The sequence below is a fragment of the Scyliorhinus canicula genome, chromosome 4 (assembly GCF_902713615.1).
Source record: "Scyliorhinus canicula chromosome 4, sScyCan1.1, whole genome shotgun sequence".
NCBI classification, from domain to species: domain Eukaryota; kingdom Metazoa; phylum Chordata; class Chondrichthyes; order Carcharhiniformes; family Scyliorhinidae; genus Scyliorhinus; species Scyliorhinus canicula.
The window spans coordinates 91070033-91088202 of NC_052149.1; the positions used below are offsets into that span (position 1 = coordinate 91070033).

The window sequence follows — 18170 nt, forward strand, 5'->3', positions numbered from 1 at the left end:
GGATTAGCCACGCTAAATTGCCCCTTAAATTGGAAAAAATTAATTGGGTACTCTAAAATTTTTTTAAAATTGCCCTTGAACTGAGTCGCTTGCTAGACTATTTCAGAGGGCATTTCAGAGTCAACAATGTTGCTGTGGGTCTGGAGTCACATATAGGCTAGATTGGATAAGGATGGCAGATTTTCTTCCCTGAAGTGCATTAGTGAACCAGCTGGGTATTTTTTACATTTATTTCAAGTGATTTAATAGGTTTATTTTGTGACAGACCTTGGTGGTTGATTGATGGTTTTTTTGTACTGTCTACTTTATAGAACCATTTTTGAACGGATTCAAATATTTTACTTATTAAATGTGACCTATGATTGCCTGTGGGACCAAAAATCTATCTATCTCAATCTTAAATATATTCAACGATGGAGCGTCCACAACTCTCAGAATTGTAGATTCACAACCATTTGAGAATAAACATTTCTCCTCATCCCAGTCCTAGATGATTAGCCCTTTACCCTTGTTCTAGATTCCGCAGCCAGGGGAAATAATGGGTGGAATCTTCTTGTCCCGCCAGCAGTAGGGAACTTAATTTAGTGTGAAGCCAACTTTGGGATGAAATTTAGCATTTATGTTTCAGGACTTTGAAGATGGTTCCAGTTTCCCGATGAACAATGTTGAGAAGCCCTTTGCATGCATTACAATGTCTTGTGTGCTTGTTAAAAGGCCAGCTTGCCAGAATTAATTTCCTCCTCCAAATTAAGTTTCTCCACAGTGAGAAATTAGAATGTTCACTTTTACGACTGCAACAAGTAGTGTGCACCTGGTGAGGTAAATGTCTTCCATGATTAATGGTGTGTTGCTGCTGCATTGTCCTCGTTGAGGAATGTCTGTAAATGCCAGCCTATGCTGCAGACTGGGTGCTGACAGTGCAAGTTAAGTGGAGGATGACCAAGGAAGGGTTAGCGGGAGGGGAGGAGGAACAATGTAGCAACCGGAACATTGACCCCCCCCCCCCCCCAGCGGTAATGGCGGGGACGCTGACTTCCTGTTGCCTCCACTACCCAATTTGACAAGCTCCTCACCGATGCATATTTAATGAGCTGAACAGCAATAGATCATGTAAGGTCAGCCATCCTGCATCCTCACAGCAGAAATCACTCTCGCTTCCACGCCTGCCACTAGAAGATCCTGACCAACCTCTGAGTTTACTCTGTGAAGCCCTTTCATAATATTGAGAGCACCTCTGATTCTTAAACTCGAGATACTATAGACCCAATTTACTCAGCCTGTCATCATAGGATAGGCCACCAATCCCAGGGACTAATCTAATTAACTTTTGCTGTTCTTCCTCCAGTGCAAGTATACCCTTCCTTAAATATGGAAACCAAAACTGCACACTGTGTTCTAGATATGGGGTGGGATTCTCGCCAAAATCCAGAACAATTGTAGCAAGACTTCTTTATGACTACTCAGGCCGACCTGCCATTTACTATCCTAATTGCTTGCTGGCTCTTTGTGTTCCTTTGCGCGTGCATCCAAGTCTCTCTACACATCAACATTTACAAGTTTAATTTATTTTTAAAGAATATTCTGTTTTTCTATTCTTACAGCTAATGTGAATAATCTCGCACGGTATTATGCTTCATCTGCCAATTTTTTGTCCACTTAAATAATCTGGCTGTATCTCTTTGCAGCTTGTTTATGTCTTCCTCGGAGCTTACATTCTCATCTAGCTTTGTATTGTCAGCAAATCTAGTTACATTACTCTATGTCTCTTCATCTAGGTCATTAATATCGATTAACAGATTAGTTCAAATGACTAGTATTGGTTTTCTGCCCTACATTCATGTGACATATTTGTGGTGTGATTTACTGCGGATGTATCCCTGATGTAACATTTATTTGTGTGGAGACCATCCTAATTGCTTGAACACATAAGAAAAATGTGTGACTTTCTAAAAGCTTGTTCCAACCCCAAAAATGAAAAAAAAGTCCCCTGAGACATTCAATTAACAATGAAGGGAAAATGTATTTAAGAAACTATTTGTACGCGAAAGGCAATGTTTGCTACACCATTTATTCTTTTACTTTTCAGTCAGTGAGTGCACTGATAAATGACTTCAAAAAAAAGCACTCCTACAAGTATAAGGCAGCCTACGTTTACTTCACTGATTGTAAGTAGCTTTATTGTTGTCCACTGTGCTTCTCTTTGAAAATAGTTGCAGCACTGCACTGTATTGTCTGTGTCTTAGCCCAGGCATTCCCAAATCCCACCACGCAGGAACAACATAGCCTTCAATGTTTGTGCAAGTCAGTTGCAGTTTATTGGTTAAATTTTGTGGGTCTGGAAGCGTGGAAAGGGCCGCTCTTTATGTTACTGCCTCAATGGTGATTAAAAACGGTAGCACAGTGGTTAACACTTGCTTCACAGCATCAGGGATCCGGGTTCGATTCTCGGCTTGGGTCACTATCTGTGCGGAGACTGCACGTTCTCCTCATATCTGGGTGGGTTTCCTCCAGGTGATCCAGTTTTCTCCCACAAGTCCTGAAGGGTATGCTTGTTAGGTAAATTGGACATTCTGAATTCTCCATCAGTGAACCCAAACAGGTGACTAGGGGATTTTCACAGTAACTTCATTGCAGTGTTAATGTAAGCCTATGTGTGATATTAATAAAGTTCATAAAAAAACTAATTTAGAGCTAAAAACTATGATTTTGCCAGTAACTTGAGATACATTTGCAAATACATCGGAATTTGTATGTAGCCCTTCTTATTCCATGGTAGGCAACTAGCTTGGAAAGACAAACCTCGAGCTTTCTACGCTTAAGTCCATTATGCCCTAATTTTCTGGTGTCAAAAGAACAATTTTGGAAATGTAATATATTTTCTTTGTTTCAAATGTTTGAATAACAATGTTTTTGTGGATGAAGTGTTAATAAGCATTGATGAAGATGCCTACCATGGAATAAGAAGTGTTAATAAGCATTGATGTTAAAGCTATATTTGGGGCCTCACGGTAGCATGGTGGTTAGCATCAATGCTTCACAGCTCCAGGGTCCCAGGTTCGATTCCCGGCTGGGTCACTGTCTGTGTGGAGTCTGCACGTCCTCCCCGTGTGTGCGTGGGTTTCCTCCGGGTGCTCCGGTTTCCTCCCACAGTCCAAAGATGTGCGGGTTAGGTGGATTGGCCATGCTAAATTGCCCGTAGTGTAAGGTTAATGGGGGGATTGTTGGGTTACGGGTATACGGGTTACGTGGGTTTAAGTTGGGTGATCATTGCTCGGCACAACATCGAGGGCCGAAGGGCCTGTTCTGTGCTGTACTGTTCTATGTTCTATGATCCCATGTGGCTGAAATTGTGCTCAACTTTCTCAGTTTAACAATTGCTCAAAATTACCACCCAAATATTTTGAGTTTATATAAATGTGGCTCTTTGTTTTCTTCAAAACAAATGTTTCTGTGCGACCAGCTACATTGCCTTCAAATATATCTGCACAAAATGTGTAACCTATGTTATATTTTAAAATAACTAGGTTGACACAAGTATGTGAGCAACACTGAACAGAAGGTGAGGTTTGTGAATTCAGTTCTATGGACCTTGAGGTTTTCTGATGATCAAGGTCCCCTCTAATCTGTCTGGCCATGCAGCAACTTGAGAAGTTCCTTTGCAGGCTAGATATAAGCTGGTCCCTTTAAGTACTGTGTATAGGGCAGCACTTCCCAGGTTCGATCCGGCTCTGGGTCACTGTCCGTGTGGAGTTTGCACATTCTTCCCGTGTCTGCGTGGGTTTCGCCCCCACAACCCAAAAATGTGCAGAGTAGGTGGATTGGCCACGCTAAATTGCCCCTTAATTGGAAAAAATAATTGGGTAATCTAAATTTTTTTTTTTTTTTAAAGTACTGTGTGTATGCAGCTGCATGAAAACAAAAATTGAAGAGCCCACACAATTAAACGTGTATATATAAACCCTTGCTGGTGAATCATTGTTTAATGAAACTAAAATATGACTGATTGTTTCAGCAGTTAATTTTTGTTTGAAAAGGAAATATAGATGACTAAAATATATAACTCAATGAGTTTTCTTATGAATACAGTGGAGCTCTAGACATTTAGCTGGTGCACACAGTGACTTGTATTAATAATAAATGAAAATTAATGTTTTTATAGTTTTTGTAATTGACTTTTTGTATCCAGGATTTTAACACCAAAAATAACTTGTCCTTTTTTTTAAAACTTCATTTATGTTCATTCAGGTATATTTAAATAAACTATAATTGGAGTTTCTGCATTTTGCGGGGTTCAGTTACACAACTTTAATAAACAACTGGACAGATTTGAAACTTGAGCCTTAGGTTTTTATATATTGGAAAACATCTGTGAAAGTCCTTTAGGGGACCAGGCAGCCCTCCAGTTTATAAATATGTGGGCTGCAACTTCTAACTAGCAGCAGTGTTGGGCTGGGATTGGGGGTGTCACAAAGGTCTTATGATAATTTACAAAACATCTAAACATTCTAGATCGAAGGGTGGTACGGTGGCACAGTGGTTAGCATTGCTGCCTCATGGCACCAAGGACCCGGGTTCGATCCCGGCCTGGGTTAATGTCCAAATGGAGTTTGAACATTCTCCACATGTCTGTGTGGGTCTCACCCCACAGCCCAAAGATGTAAAGGGTAGGTGGATTGTCCATGCTAAATTTCCCTTAATTGTAAAAATTAAAAAAAAACAGCATTCCAGAAAGTGGTTTTTCCACACTGTTAAAACCAGGAAGCTGGAATGTCGATAATGAGGCATAGGGTACACTTTGAAAATTGTTCTTGTCTCAGTAAGCATTTGATGTTTCATCTAGGATCTTTGGGGAATAGACCAAACATGGGTATCCTGAACTGGGGAGCTAGCTTGGTGGATTAAATACATTTAAAAAGACAGTTCTGGTTTGTAGGAGCAGCCTCTGAAAGGCTGCCTGGTGTCAACAAAGTTGATGTTAGTGGGAACAGCTAGGCCATGTCCCAAAATATCTATTATTATATGCAGCATTCTTTCAGCTGAATGTTTACTCCTAATCTTTAGTCAGGAAAATCTGAACCCACACAAGGGTGGATACGCTGGGCTTGCCTCCTGTTGTTTTACAACAGAGTTTCTTTCTTTTTCCAATTAAAGGGCAATTTAGCATGGCCAGTCCACCTACCCTGCTCATCTTTGGGTTGTCAGAATTTCTTGGTGACTGCACGTTTGTTTCTACAGACAAGACAACTAGTTAGCTGCTCAAGTTATTCTTGTCTTTGCCACTGGTGAAGACTTGGTAAAGCGTTCCTCAAAAATAAAGCGATGGTCCAATGTTTCAGTCAGATACACAAGTCAAAATCCAGCCTTGTCCATTCACGAACATGTTGAGCTGTTTGTTGGTCTTTGTGTGGTCTATGTGTGTCTTCTGGCACTTGTTTCTAATACCTACTATTTGTGGTAATGGGCTATCTATAACAGGTCAGTAGTTAGGACTTGCTTGTGGGTGATGGAAACCGTGGCCATTTACTGCCAGACACATGTTGCTTGGCAGATGTTGGCAGCACGGTAGCACAGTGGTTAGCACAATTGCTTCACAGCTCCAGGGTCCCAGGTTCGATTTCCAGCTTGGGTCACTCTGTGCGGAGTCTGCACGTTCTTCCCGTGTGTACGTTCGGTTTCCTCCGGGTGCTCCGGTTTCCTCCCACAGTCCAAAGATGTGTAGGTTAAATGGATTGGCCATGATAAATTGCCCCTTAGTGCCCAAAAAGGTTAGATGGGGTTACTGGCTTACGGGGATGGGGTGGGGGTGTGGGCTTAAGTGGGGTGCTCTTTCCAAGGGCTGGTGCAGACTCGATGGGCTGAATGGCCTGCTTCTGCACTGTAAATTCTATAAATAAATTGTCTGTAGGTGGTGTTGGGATGAATATTTATTACAATGTTGAAAAGTGTCAGTGCTCGCACAGAGTCTGGAGGTAGCCTGTTATTTTGGGATCTCCAAACAATGGATGTTTTTTTATTGTTTGCGTGAAATCTGAAACCAAAGTCCCATCAGCAAATAACCCACTGCAGTAGGACCACTGACAGCTTGTGCGGAAGGTCTCAACACTGGATCAACTTAAGAGCCAGGAATGCCTGGCTTCTGACTAGCCTACAGGACATTGTTGATATGGGTGCTAATGTCAGACAGTGATCAAGGCACCGTGGTTTGGTCTGAAACACATTTAATCTACACTTCAGGGTGCCATCATCAATCGAGGCAGTTATTTGAAGGATAAGTATATCTATCAAGTGTTTTGTAACAGCTTAGCAAAAAGATGAGTCAGCCACTTAGCTGCAGGTTGATAGTCAATCACAGAGTTTGCACTGCACCGTATCTTGAATATATTTTTTTTCTCCTGGATATCAATAGATCAAAATATGTTGATGCAGGGTGCTTGAAGACTATCTGAATTTTCCTTTGCAAGCTCTATAACTGTGGGAATAAATGCATATGTCACTTCCTCAATATATTGGCATTCCCAGCATCATGTTCGTATTAAGGAATACATTTATTGAACTTTGAAGTGCAGAATGGCAGATTTGCAGTTTTGTTGAAATAACCTTTTTTTTTTAAATTCTAGATTGTCCTGATAACCTCTTTAGTCAGTTAAAGACGACGTGCTCAAAAGTCATAAAACGTTGCAAAGAAGTTAACATTTCCTTTCTTTCATATGAATCTAAGGTACTTTTACAAGTATTTTACTGTTAAAAATAATTTCTCTGCTAAATAGCTCAAGCACTCAAATGTTGTGGCACTTATTCCAGATCACGAAATAAATCAGTTGTTGCTGAATGATGGGGGCAGTTATAATAACTTTTCACTTTTTACCCAAGGCAGACAGCAACGTTTCATACTTTAGTAGTGCACTGTAAAATAAACTTCTCTTACATTAATTTGCATGTTTTTCCTTCAATTCACACCTTTCAGACTTATTGAATATTTGTTTATGTGCAATTGAGATTGAGCATATTCAGCAAATCATTAATTAACTGTAGTTATGCAGAGAATCATTTAAGTTCTAATTTGAACAATGTTGCAAGCAAGACTTTATCATTCATTTATCATTTAAGTCCTTGAACCTTGTTAAGATAATTCCACAAACATTTCTGCTTTATAAGGCTATGTCATTTTGCCATGCTATTTGCTTCCTGTGCAAAAGACTCGGCTCAGTGAATATCAAGTATATTCAAATCTATGAACCGCTGCAGCTACCGTCGATGATGCTAGCAGGATAGATCTGACTCTTGTTTCTTTTTTGTCCATGGTGCCAGTAGTCAGGTATAGGTAGATAGGTCCCATTGTTTTTGTTGTATCTTATGCCCAAGAACTTTCCCATCCTAGTACTCCTTAGTAGGGATGAGAAAAACACGAGACTTGTAATTAATACAGGAATTCTCTGTTTGAAATTCCTCTCCAATTTCTTCAGAAGTGATCAATTAAACCAAAAAATACCCCAAACCCATTGGTTGAATTTCCGAAGAATTAGTTTTCCTTTTGATATTCCATGATCACCTAATTTTCCAAACATTTGCCAAACAGAATGTTAACTAAAAAATCTGGGCAGGAGTAGGCCATAAGACCTCTCCAGGTTCTCTGCTATTAAATTGACCTGAACGTCACTTTTCAACCTTTGTGTTCCTTAGCGTTCAAAAATCAATTGATTTCTGCTGTAATATATTCTGCTAATATACTCAATTACTAAATAACAACTATCCTCAAGATGAATATATTTCTCCTCATCTCAGTCCTAAATGGCCGAACTATTATCCTGAGAATATGTTCCCTAGCTCTGGGAAGCAGACTCTACCCTGTCAAGCCCTCCCATAATCTCCCATTTTAATGATATCTTCTCTCCATCTTCTAGACCCCAGAGAGTATAGGCTCATTCCATGTAATCTCTCGTCATAGCACAATATTCTCATCCCAGGTCACGGAGGATATCACTGAGGAGGGGACTACATTTTTCCCTTCTATAGCCAAGCTGACACGGTCTGGCAAAGTTACTTAGTGCAAGAGGCAGAAGTATGTACCTTAGCCATTCAGTGTGCCTTCTATAATGAAAAGGAGAGTTTCTGGCATTTGGGATCCAGAGCTATAAAGTATTTTTCTGATTGGCACCAAGTTGATTTGGATGGGAAGGTAGTGGTGATTGCCTCACTTAAGTGGAAGTATTGGAGTGAGGAAGCAGCTGTTCCCTTGGGGCAATGACAGTGCTGGGATGCGATGTAAGAAGTGCAGATGTTTAGAAGTGTTGACAGTCTAAATTGTGAAAGGAATATGGCAGGGTGGATGACCGTATCATTTCTAAATTCAACAATAGAGCAGTGTATTTTTCACATTGAGGTCATCCTGGAGCCGTTCTTTTATGATAAGCTGCAGTTAATGAGCCAGAATGTGCTGGGGTGGTGCTGGTCAGTGCCAATTAATTTCACTCCATAAATAGCTGGAAATGAGGTTTAATAATGGGGAATCTGGCACCTCAGTAAAGGATATGGTAAAATACTAGTAATCTGTCTTCTTAAAGTCAATTTAAGAAAAAGAAACCGAGTGAAGGAGGAGAAGGAAATAGGGTGGATTAGAGCCAAATTCAACACAGGAAGAGAAATAAAGGAAAATAAAGAATTTTTTTATTTTTTTTTAATAAATTTAGATTAGCCAATTATTTTTTCCAATTAAGGGGCAATTTAGCGTGGCCAATCCACCTACTCTGCACATTTTTGGGTTGTGGGGGCGAAACCCACGCAGACACGGGGAGAACGTGCAAACTCCACACGGACAGTGACCCAGAGCCGGGATCGAACCTGGGACCTCAGCGCCGTGAGGCGTTTGTGCTAACCACTAGGCCACCGTGCTGCCCTAAGGAAAATAAAGAATGATGGAACGTTAGGAAAGAAGAGTAAAAAGAAAAGTTTAAAATTTGAATGAAAAAAACACTTCAGAATCAATTTGTTATCTGCAGGAATTACACTCCACAGTTTAAATTGTTTCCTCCTTTCTAGATATCTGTGGTTTAGTAGGAACATAAATCTCATTAGTAATGGTATCTTCTTTGTTGTGAAATACCAGCCCCAACTCTGCCTTTATATCAACTTTAATATTTTTGCTGTTTATTCATGATTTTTTTTGTATTTCCTATTGTGCTGTGGATTCTTTACACTGCCAGTGAACTGAAATGCTGGCAGAAGTTGAATATTTCACAATCCGATTGTGAAGAAGTGGTGGGTGGGAGTCCCATGTTTCACAGGGATCTCAGTTACATTAATCCAATAAATGCTCTTTTGACTTAAACCTCATGAGACATTTAGATGGGGCAGGCAGATCTTTGTTGTCTCATCCAGGCAGCACGGTAGCATAGTGGTTAGCACAATTGCTTCACAGCTCCAGGGGTCAAGGTTCGATTCCCGGCTTGGGTCACTGTCTGTGCGGAGTCTGTACGTTCTCCCTGTGTGTGCGTGTGTTTCCTCCGGGTGCTCCAGTTTCCTCCCACAGTCCAAAGATGTGCAGGTTAGGTGGACTGGCGATGCTAAATTACCCTTAGTGTCCAAAATTGCCCTTAGTGTTTGGTGGGGTTGCTGGGTTATGGGTATAGGCTGGAGGTGTAGGCTAGGGTAGGGTGCTCTTTCCAAGAGCCGCTGCAGACTCGATGAGCCGAATGGCCTCCTTCTGCACTGTAAATTCTATGAATTCTATGATCTGTCTGTCAACTTGTTTCCTCAAATGAACCATTCAATGGATTTTCAAGACGTACTTTGCTACAGACAATCCTCTCAGCTTGAGAAAAGGAAGTGACCTATTATTTCTCTCTTCTAAGTTTCTGTTCAGTATTCTTGAGTGCTGTTGAGCAGGATAATTTTATCTGTAAAGACAAATTACAATTGTGGTCGCCACAATATAGGAAGAAAGTGATTGCACAAGAAAGGGTGCAACGGATGATGCCTGGGCTGGAGGGTTTCAGTTATGAAAAGAGGCTGGATAGGCTGGGGTTGTTTTCCTTGGAGAAGCGAAGGCTGAGGGGGGACTTGATGGAGGTGTACAAAATTATGAGGGACATAGATAGGAAGGAACATTTCCTCTTAGTGGAGGGGTCAATAAATAATAGATAAGGGTTGAAGTCTTTTGGAGGTTAAAAAGAAAACTTTGCAGGATTGGGTAGTGTTGTATTATTTTCGGGGTTATCTTTGAAGTAAGGGGTGTTAAGAGACCCAATGTTTATTTTAAAAGGTTAAGTTGAGTTCATGGAATAAACATTGTTTTGTTTTAAAAACCACGTGTCCATAATTGTAATACCACACCTAGGGAACAAGCCGTGTGCTTCAAAAGCAACAACCCATTAAGGGGGGGGGGGGGTGGACTCCATGATACATTTTGGGGTTCTGGAAACACTTCTCCCATAACACCCTTGTATAACCCTCTTACACACCCCCTTTTTCTTTTGCTGACCCCTCAATCATACTTAAAGAAATCAATAAACAGCTTCCACCTTCAAGTGAACCCATCGACCGACCCCCTCAGGATGAGTCTGACCTTCTCCAGCCTTCGGAATGACGCCAGGTCGCTCACCCACACCCTCGCTTTCGGCAACTCCGGGTCCCTCTGTCTTCAGACTATCAGAGAGGCAAAGGCCAAAGCATCGGTCTCTCTCACCCCCTGGACTCCCGCGTCTTCCGATACCCCGAGTATCGCTCCCTCTGTACTCTGGGCCAACTTCATCTCCAGTACCTTGGACATTACGTCTGCAAACCTCTGCCAGAACCGCTTCAGCTTCGGACATGCCTAAAACATGTGGACGTGATTCCCCGGGCATCCTCGCACACCGCCCACACCTATCCTATCCCCCGAAAAACCTACTCATCCGTGTAACCGTCATATGTGCCTTGTGACCTTTTTTCAACTCAATGAGGCTTAGCCTCGCACATGATGAGGACAAATTCACTCTCCGCAGGGCCTCAGCCCATGTTCTAGTCTCCACCTCCCCTCCCAGCTCCTCCTCCCACTTGCGCTTTATGTCCCCCACCAGAGCCCTGACCCAGTCCATCAATTCCTTGTAGACCTCGGGCCCTCCCGTATCTCCTCCTTGTACAGTACGTTATCTTGCAACCCCATGTGCGGCAGCCCAGGGAAGGATGGCACCTCTCACTTTACAAAATCCCGGACTTGCAGGTATCTGAAACCATTCCCCCTGGGCAACTTGTACTCGTCCTCCAGTTACGCGAATCTACCCCCTATAAACGAATCACCGAACCGCTCAATCCCTGCCTGCCACCACCCCTGAAACCTTGAATCCAGCCCCCCCCCAACCCAAACCTATGATTGTCACAGTTCGGTGCCAACAGCGAGATACCCTCCAGTCCCAAATGCTGCCTTCACTGCCCCCACACCTTAAGGCCTGACCACCACTGGGCTCATGTAGTGCCTGGCTGGCAGGAATGGTAGAGACGCTGACAGCAAAACCCTTAAGCCCGTTCCCCTACACGATGCCACCTCCAGTGCCCCCACGCTGACCCCTCCCCTGTGACCTATTTTCTGACCATGACAATGTTTCCCACCCAGTAATAGTCCCCCACTCCCCTCTAGAAAGCCTTCCTGACCTGCGGGGTCTTTCCTGCCCACACAAACCCAGAGATCAGTGCATTGACCTTTTTGGAAGAACACCTTCGGGATGAAGATTGGAAGCTTCTGAAACACGAACAGAAACCTTGGCAGCACCATCATCTTTACTGTCTGCACCCATTCTGCCAGCGACAATGGCAGCACATCCCACCTCTTAAAGTCCCCCTTCATCTGCTTCACTAACTGAGTGAAGTTCAGCTTGTGCAGCTGCGCCCAAAGCCGTGTCACCTGAATGCCCAAGTATCTGAAACTCGCCTCCACCATCTTGAATACTCCCCATATCTCCTCTCCTGCTCCCTAGTCTCAATTGGGAACACCTCACTCTTTCCCATGTTCAACTTGTACTCTGAGAACCTGCCAAATCCCTCCAAAATCTCTAAATTGCCCAATTGGTCCGCAATGTATATCAACAGGCCATCCGCATACAACAAGACCCTATGCTCGGCGGCCCCACGCACAATCCTTCTCCAGTCCCCCGACGCCCTAATCGCCATTGCCAGTGGCTCTATCGCCAAAGCAAAGAGCAATGGGGAGAGCGGGCATCCCTACCTTGTCCTCCGGTGCAACCCAAAATATCTCGAGCTCACTCGGTTCTTCCGCACACTTGCAACCGGTAACTTGTATAGCAACTGGACTCCATTCACGAACCCTTGCCTGAACCCAAATCGCCCCAGCATCTCCCACAGATATTCCCACTCCACCCATTCGAACGCCTTCTCCGTGTCCATCGCCACCACCACCTCCACTTCTTACCCTTCCAAAGGCATCACAATTACATTGAGTAGCCTCCTCACATTTGCTGACAGCTGCTTCCGTTTCACACAACCAACCCAGTTGGGGCCTCCAATCCCTGTACCAACTCCTCCTACCTTGGGGAGATTCTAGCCCGCCCAGAAACTGCCACATTCCATACCCCTCGGCCCGGGGGAGGGGATACTTCGCCTTTCCCACAGTTTTTGGGAAAATTCCAAAATATACCGCCACGAAAAGTGCAACCGCTCACTCTATGGCCTCCACCGGAAGCCCTTGTATTGTGTATTTATTGTATTGAATTTATGTCCTATGTTTCTCATGTATGGAATGATTGGTCTGTACGCAGAACAATACAGTTCACTGTACCTCAGTACACGTGACAATAAATCTAACCAGAGGGCATAGACTTATGGTAATGGTCAGGTGGTTTACGGGAGATGTGAGGAAAAACGTTTTCAGCCAGCCGGTGGTGGGAATCTGGAACTCACTGTCTGAAAAGGTGTTGGAGGCGGGAAGCCTCACAAGAGTTAAGCATTTAAATGACCACTTTAAACACCATAGCATACAAGGCTACAGACCAATGCTGTAAAATAGGAGAGTAAATAGGTGCTTGATGGCTGGCACGGACACAATGGGCCAAAAAGGCCTCTTTCTGTGCTGTAAAAACTGTAACTCTGTGGCACATAATGGGATGTGTAGAAACAATATTTTTTAATACATGAATTGCTTAACAATTGGAAGTTAGGCCTTCTAGTCCTCACCCATCATACTCCCTCACTATCCCACCCACCTCACTATCCCACCCACAGCACCCCAATGCTATCTCATGTTTCCTCACACCTCCCATCAACTTATGCCCTCCACCTACCCCCAATGCCAACCCCCCCCCCCCCCCCCCCCCAAGAGCATGGTGACTATGGGCTTTTCACAGTAACTTCATTGCACTGTTTAATATAAGCCTACTTGTGACAATAAGGATTATTATTATTATTATTAACCATTAAAGCTCAAAAGGTAGGATGTGGGCGCTACTAAAAATGGACAGGCTTGAGTAACCAACTGCTCTTTTGCTTGATTCTGTACAAGATTGGTTTCAAAGGAGTTTACAAGTCCACATGTTGTCCAAATGTATGATTCCTGAAAGAAAATTCTACTAAATTAGAAAAACTAAAGAATGGTTGAGTAGTGACTATCTTAATCCTTCATACTTTTAAACACCTCCATCAAGTCTCCTCTTAGTCCTTTCTGTTCTAAGGAGAGCAACTTCAACTCCTTTAGTATATCCACATAACTGTAACCCTTCATTCCTGGAATCATTCTAGTGAATCTCGTCTGCATCCTTTCCGAGGCCTTCACGTCTTGCCTAAAGTGTGGTCTTGCAATTTGTCTACAACTCTCCAGCTGCTGCTGATTCATATAGGATCTAGCATTATTTCCCAGGGGTTTTACTCTATGGGCTAGATTTTTGTGGCATCAGGAAGTCCTGCCTCCATTTCCAACAGCTCCAATTGTTGCCGGTGATGGGATAGGGATGACTCTCTCAGCAGAGCCATTTGATCTTGGTGTTGAGTGTAAACATATCCAATTTTGGCTGTTAATCTGCAGTGTGGTAGTCACAAATTAATGAGTAGATGTGAACATTCTAGAAGGGTGGATAAGGTCTATTTAAGTGTCATACTCTGAAGTATTTCAAATCCCTCTCTTGAAACAGAAAAAAACAGGCTGAAGCTGTCAGTGAGAATTTAAAAAGAAAACTGTCTACTGGTTTGGTTAACAGGATATCTTGTGTAAGTTAGAAAAAAAATTATCATCTGGACATGTAGTAATTTCAGTAGAGGTCTTTGTTGACATTTCTCCAAGGGCTATTATTCTGTTATTTTAACTGGGTGGCTGATTTTCATTATCTTAGCAGATAGGTTTCTGAGTTCAAAGTTTGAATGTCAGTTTAAAAAGGCTACTAAAGAATTAGCCATCTTTGATGTCTGGACTCAGTTGAAGTTTGTTTTCATCTCAGATTAACCACTTAAGGAAATTTAAGTGTTTTGAATTGGTTTCTGAATGGGAGATTTTTTTTCACTATCAAGTGTATGTATGTGAGAACTGTATTAGAATGTTAAAAGTTTATTTTGGTCATCTCTGCATGGCTCCTGAGGTCTGCCCATGGTAGATACTGGGTGAGTAGCTATGAATGGGGGTTGGGTGGGGGCCTGACTGGCATGGAGATATGAGGGGGCATGGGAGGTGAGTGGGGTCATGAGTTGTAATGAAGGTGAACTGGCAATTTTAAGGATACGTAGTGGATGAGTAGAAGGGTCAGGGAGTCTGGGGAATGAGGGCTTGAGTACCTAAACAGTGCCTAAAATGCCAGAGTACCAAGGCAGGCCTTGGCACTCACCTGTCCCCATATGTACCTAGGATCTGTTTTTGTGGTTGACGTGCCAGACTCTATCCTGTCTCCACCTCTGCAGAGTGAAAACTGAGTCTAATGGAGTTCTTTTATCACATCAACTTCATTGCAGTGTTAATGTAAGACTTGTGACAATAAAGATTATTATTATTATAAACTGAGGTGGGTCTGTTGAGTCATAATTTCCTGACTCGAGCTAGCCTTGGTAGTGAAAATCTGGCCCAATGTCTCTATTTATCAAGCCTAGGCTCCCATATCCTTTATTAACTGCTTTATCAATTTGTCACCTTCAAAGATTTGTGCTCAAGCACAACCAGGTCTCTCTCTCTCTCTTTCTCTCTCTCTCTCTCTCACTCCTTTATGCCCCCTTTAAAATTATACAATTTAGCTTATATTGCCTCTCCCCATCTTCCTCCCAAAATGTATCACCTTGCACTTCTCATGATTAAATTTCATCTGCCTTGTACCTGTCCATTCCACCAGCCTGTTAATGTGCTCTTGAAGGCTACTACTGTATTCCTCACTGTTTATTACACTTGTGCCATCTAGAAATTTTGAGATTGGGCCCTGTCCCTGCCTCCCATGTCCATATCATTAACGTACGTCAAAACCTTGGGGAAAACTCCACAGCATACCTCGCTCTAATCTGAAAAACAGCCAGCCAGTCACCACATTGTTTCTTATCCGTAGCCAGTTTTATATCCAGACTCCTGCACTCCTGAAACCCCTTTTAACCCATGGGCTTCAATTGTGCTGATAAACCCAAGATTTCATACTTTATCAAATGTCTTTAGAAATTCCATGCACACCGTGTTAACTGTACTACTTTATCCACCCTCACTGTTACCTCACCAAACAATTTAGCCCAAGTTCAACAAACATAATCTACCATTAAGAAATCTATGCTGATTTTCTTGTATTAGTCCTTGCTTATCTAGGTGGCTGTTAATTTTCTTGATCATTTGGCAGATTTTCCATTCCCGCCCAGAGCGGGAATCAATACTAGCAAGACCAGAAATTTGAGGGCATGAATTTAGGGACTGGAAAATCCTGGCCATTGTCTCTGAATGTGTCCCCATCACAATTACTGGCCTGTAATTGCCAGGTTTATTCTTCTCCCCTCTTTTTGAACATTTGCAATTTCCCAGCCCTTTAGTATTGCCCTTGTATCTAAGGAGGACTGGATGATTGTGGCTAGCATCTCTGCAATTTTTGCTCGTCCTTCAGCAACCCAGGATACATTCCATCTGGATCAGGTGACTTATCTACCATATGTAGTGTTAGCCTTTCCAGTATCTTCTCTTGATCTATTTTTGTCTCCTCTTGTATCCTAACAACTTCCTCATTGCCTTGGGAATGCCACTGTTGCAGGGTACTCATTTACTACTTGAGCTATGCATTGTGCCGCCATTAATATATCTCCAGTTTGATTTTTAGTCCGTTCCGCCATTCTTCTGTCAACCCATTTACAATTGCTATCTGTATAGAAGACCTATGAGTTCCCTTTTATGTTGACTATCAATCTATTTTTGATTGTCTCTTTCCCGCCCTTTCCCCATTTCCTCTTTCACTTTTCTGTGCTTGCGTTCAGCCTATTTGTCCATAGTATTATCTGTCAAATGCCCCTTTTTCTGCTTGATTGCATTCTCTTAAGTTCTTCAACATCCAGGGAGCTCCGGCTTAGCTGTCATTACTTACTCGCTTGTGAGAATGTACTTGGGTTGTACTTAAATCATCTCCTCTTCAAAGGCTGCCTATTGCTGGATGACATTTCCACCTCCTAGTTTTTGACTGTAGTTACCTAGTTTTGTTCCAGGTTGCTCATCCTTCTCTATTCTTAATGCAAACCTTCGGATAGTATGAAATGAAAATGAAAAATGAAAATGAAATTAAAACCGCTTATTGTCACGAGTAGGCTTCAAATGAAGTTACTATGAAAAGCCCCTAGTCGCCACATTCCGGCGCCTGTTCGGGGAGGCTGTTACAGGAATCGAACCGTGTTGCTGGCCTGCTTGGTCTGCTTTCAAAACCAGCGATTTAGCCCTGTGCTAAACAGCCCCTGTTTGGTATGATCACTAATCCCAAGATGCTCCCAGACTGTGATTTTATTTTCCAGGACTAGATCCAGTAATGCCTCCTCCGAAATTGGACAGGAAAGAAACTGATTAAGAAAATTCTCCTGAACATTCTTCAGAAATTCCTCCCTTCTTTGCCCTTAGTACAATGAATGTTCCATTCAATATTGGGACAGTTGATGTCTCCTACTATCATTACTCTGTAGTTTATACAGTCACCAATAATTTCCTTACAAATCTGCTTCTCTAACTCCTTCCCACATTTTGCGGTCTATAAAATACAAGTAGGGTAGTAGCTCCTTTATTGCTCCTAAACTCTAACCAAATAGATTCTTTGTTTAACCCCACAAGGACATTTTCTCTTTCTAAGGTATTTTCCATTATCAAAACTGCTACCCCACTTCCTTTTTCTCTTTCATCTCCCCTGAATATTAAGCATCTGAACCTTGCCTGTTAAGAGTCCGTTCTCTCCAATTCCCAAAGATTCTTAATAGATTTATTTGGACTGTGAACTGCTGGGTCCTACAAAGAAGTTCCAAGGTTCAGTTAGCCTTTATGCTGTGGGCAACTTCTGTAATTGGCTTCAAAATCCCTGATCTGGGAGGGGGGAAATCAGCAAGGAGACCTGCTCTTGATTGTTTCCCTGTTGGAAAGCTTGCCACTACATCATATTCCTTCTCCTTCTGACTTCTATGTCAGCTACAAGAGCTGACATCCTTTCTAAATATGTTGGATAATTGTTATTTATTTATTCATTTATCCATTGGCAAATCTATCTTTAAGGCAGTCTTAACAATGAACTTAGAAAAATATAGTATGATTGATTAGAATGTGTTGACATGATTTTACAAAAGGAAAATCATGTTTGGCAAATTTATTAGTGTTTTTTGAGGAAGTAACTAGTAAGGTAGATAAAGGAGAATCAGTAGCATGCATAGAGTTGGGGGTTTATATTCTCTGGAGTTTAGAAGACTAAGAGGTGATCTCATTGAAACATTCAAGATTATGAATGGGTTTTGAAGTGTTGGCTAGTGTGGACTTGAGAGATGAACAGCCACTTCCAACACTGATGAAGGTTCAGCTCAATTTTCTTAACTACTTCTAACTAACTGACACACGGTGACTGTGGGTCTAAATGATGCTAACTTAAACTAGAGACCTAAGCCTTGTCCAAACCAGTTGATTCTCTCAGCACGTGTTGTAAGTCTGTGCTGGGCTGGATGAGTTCTTGTTACACTCAGAGGCAGCACCCAGAATGAGCGGGAACCATGGTGCCCTCTGCCTTTAT

The 18170-nt window shown here is 42.4% G+C and overlaps 1 protein-coding gene across 1 annotated transcript in view; it reads left to right on the forward strand.

Annotated features, from left to right (window-relative positions):
* stxbp3 (syntaxin binding protein 3) overlaps positions 1-18170 on the forward strand; it is a 61820-nt gene that overhangs the window by 12675 nt on the left and 30975 nt on the right. Inside the window, exons 5-6 of the mRNA XM_038794792.1 lie at positions 2087-2165; positions 6618-6718. Of these exons, the coding sequence (XP_038650720.1) occupies positions 2087-2165; positions 6618-6718 (180 nt within the window). The remainder of the gene's footprint in view (positions 1-2086; positions 2166-6617; positions 6719-18170) is intronic.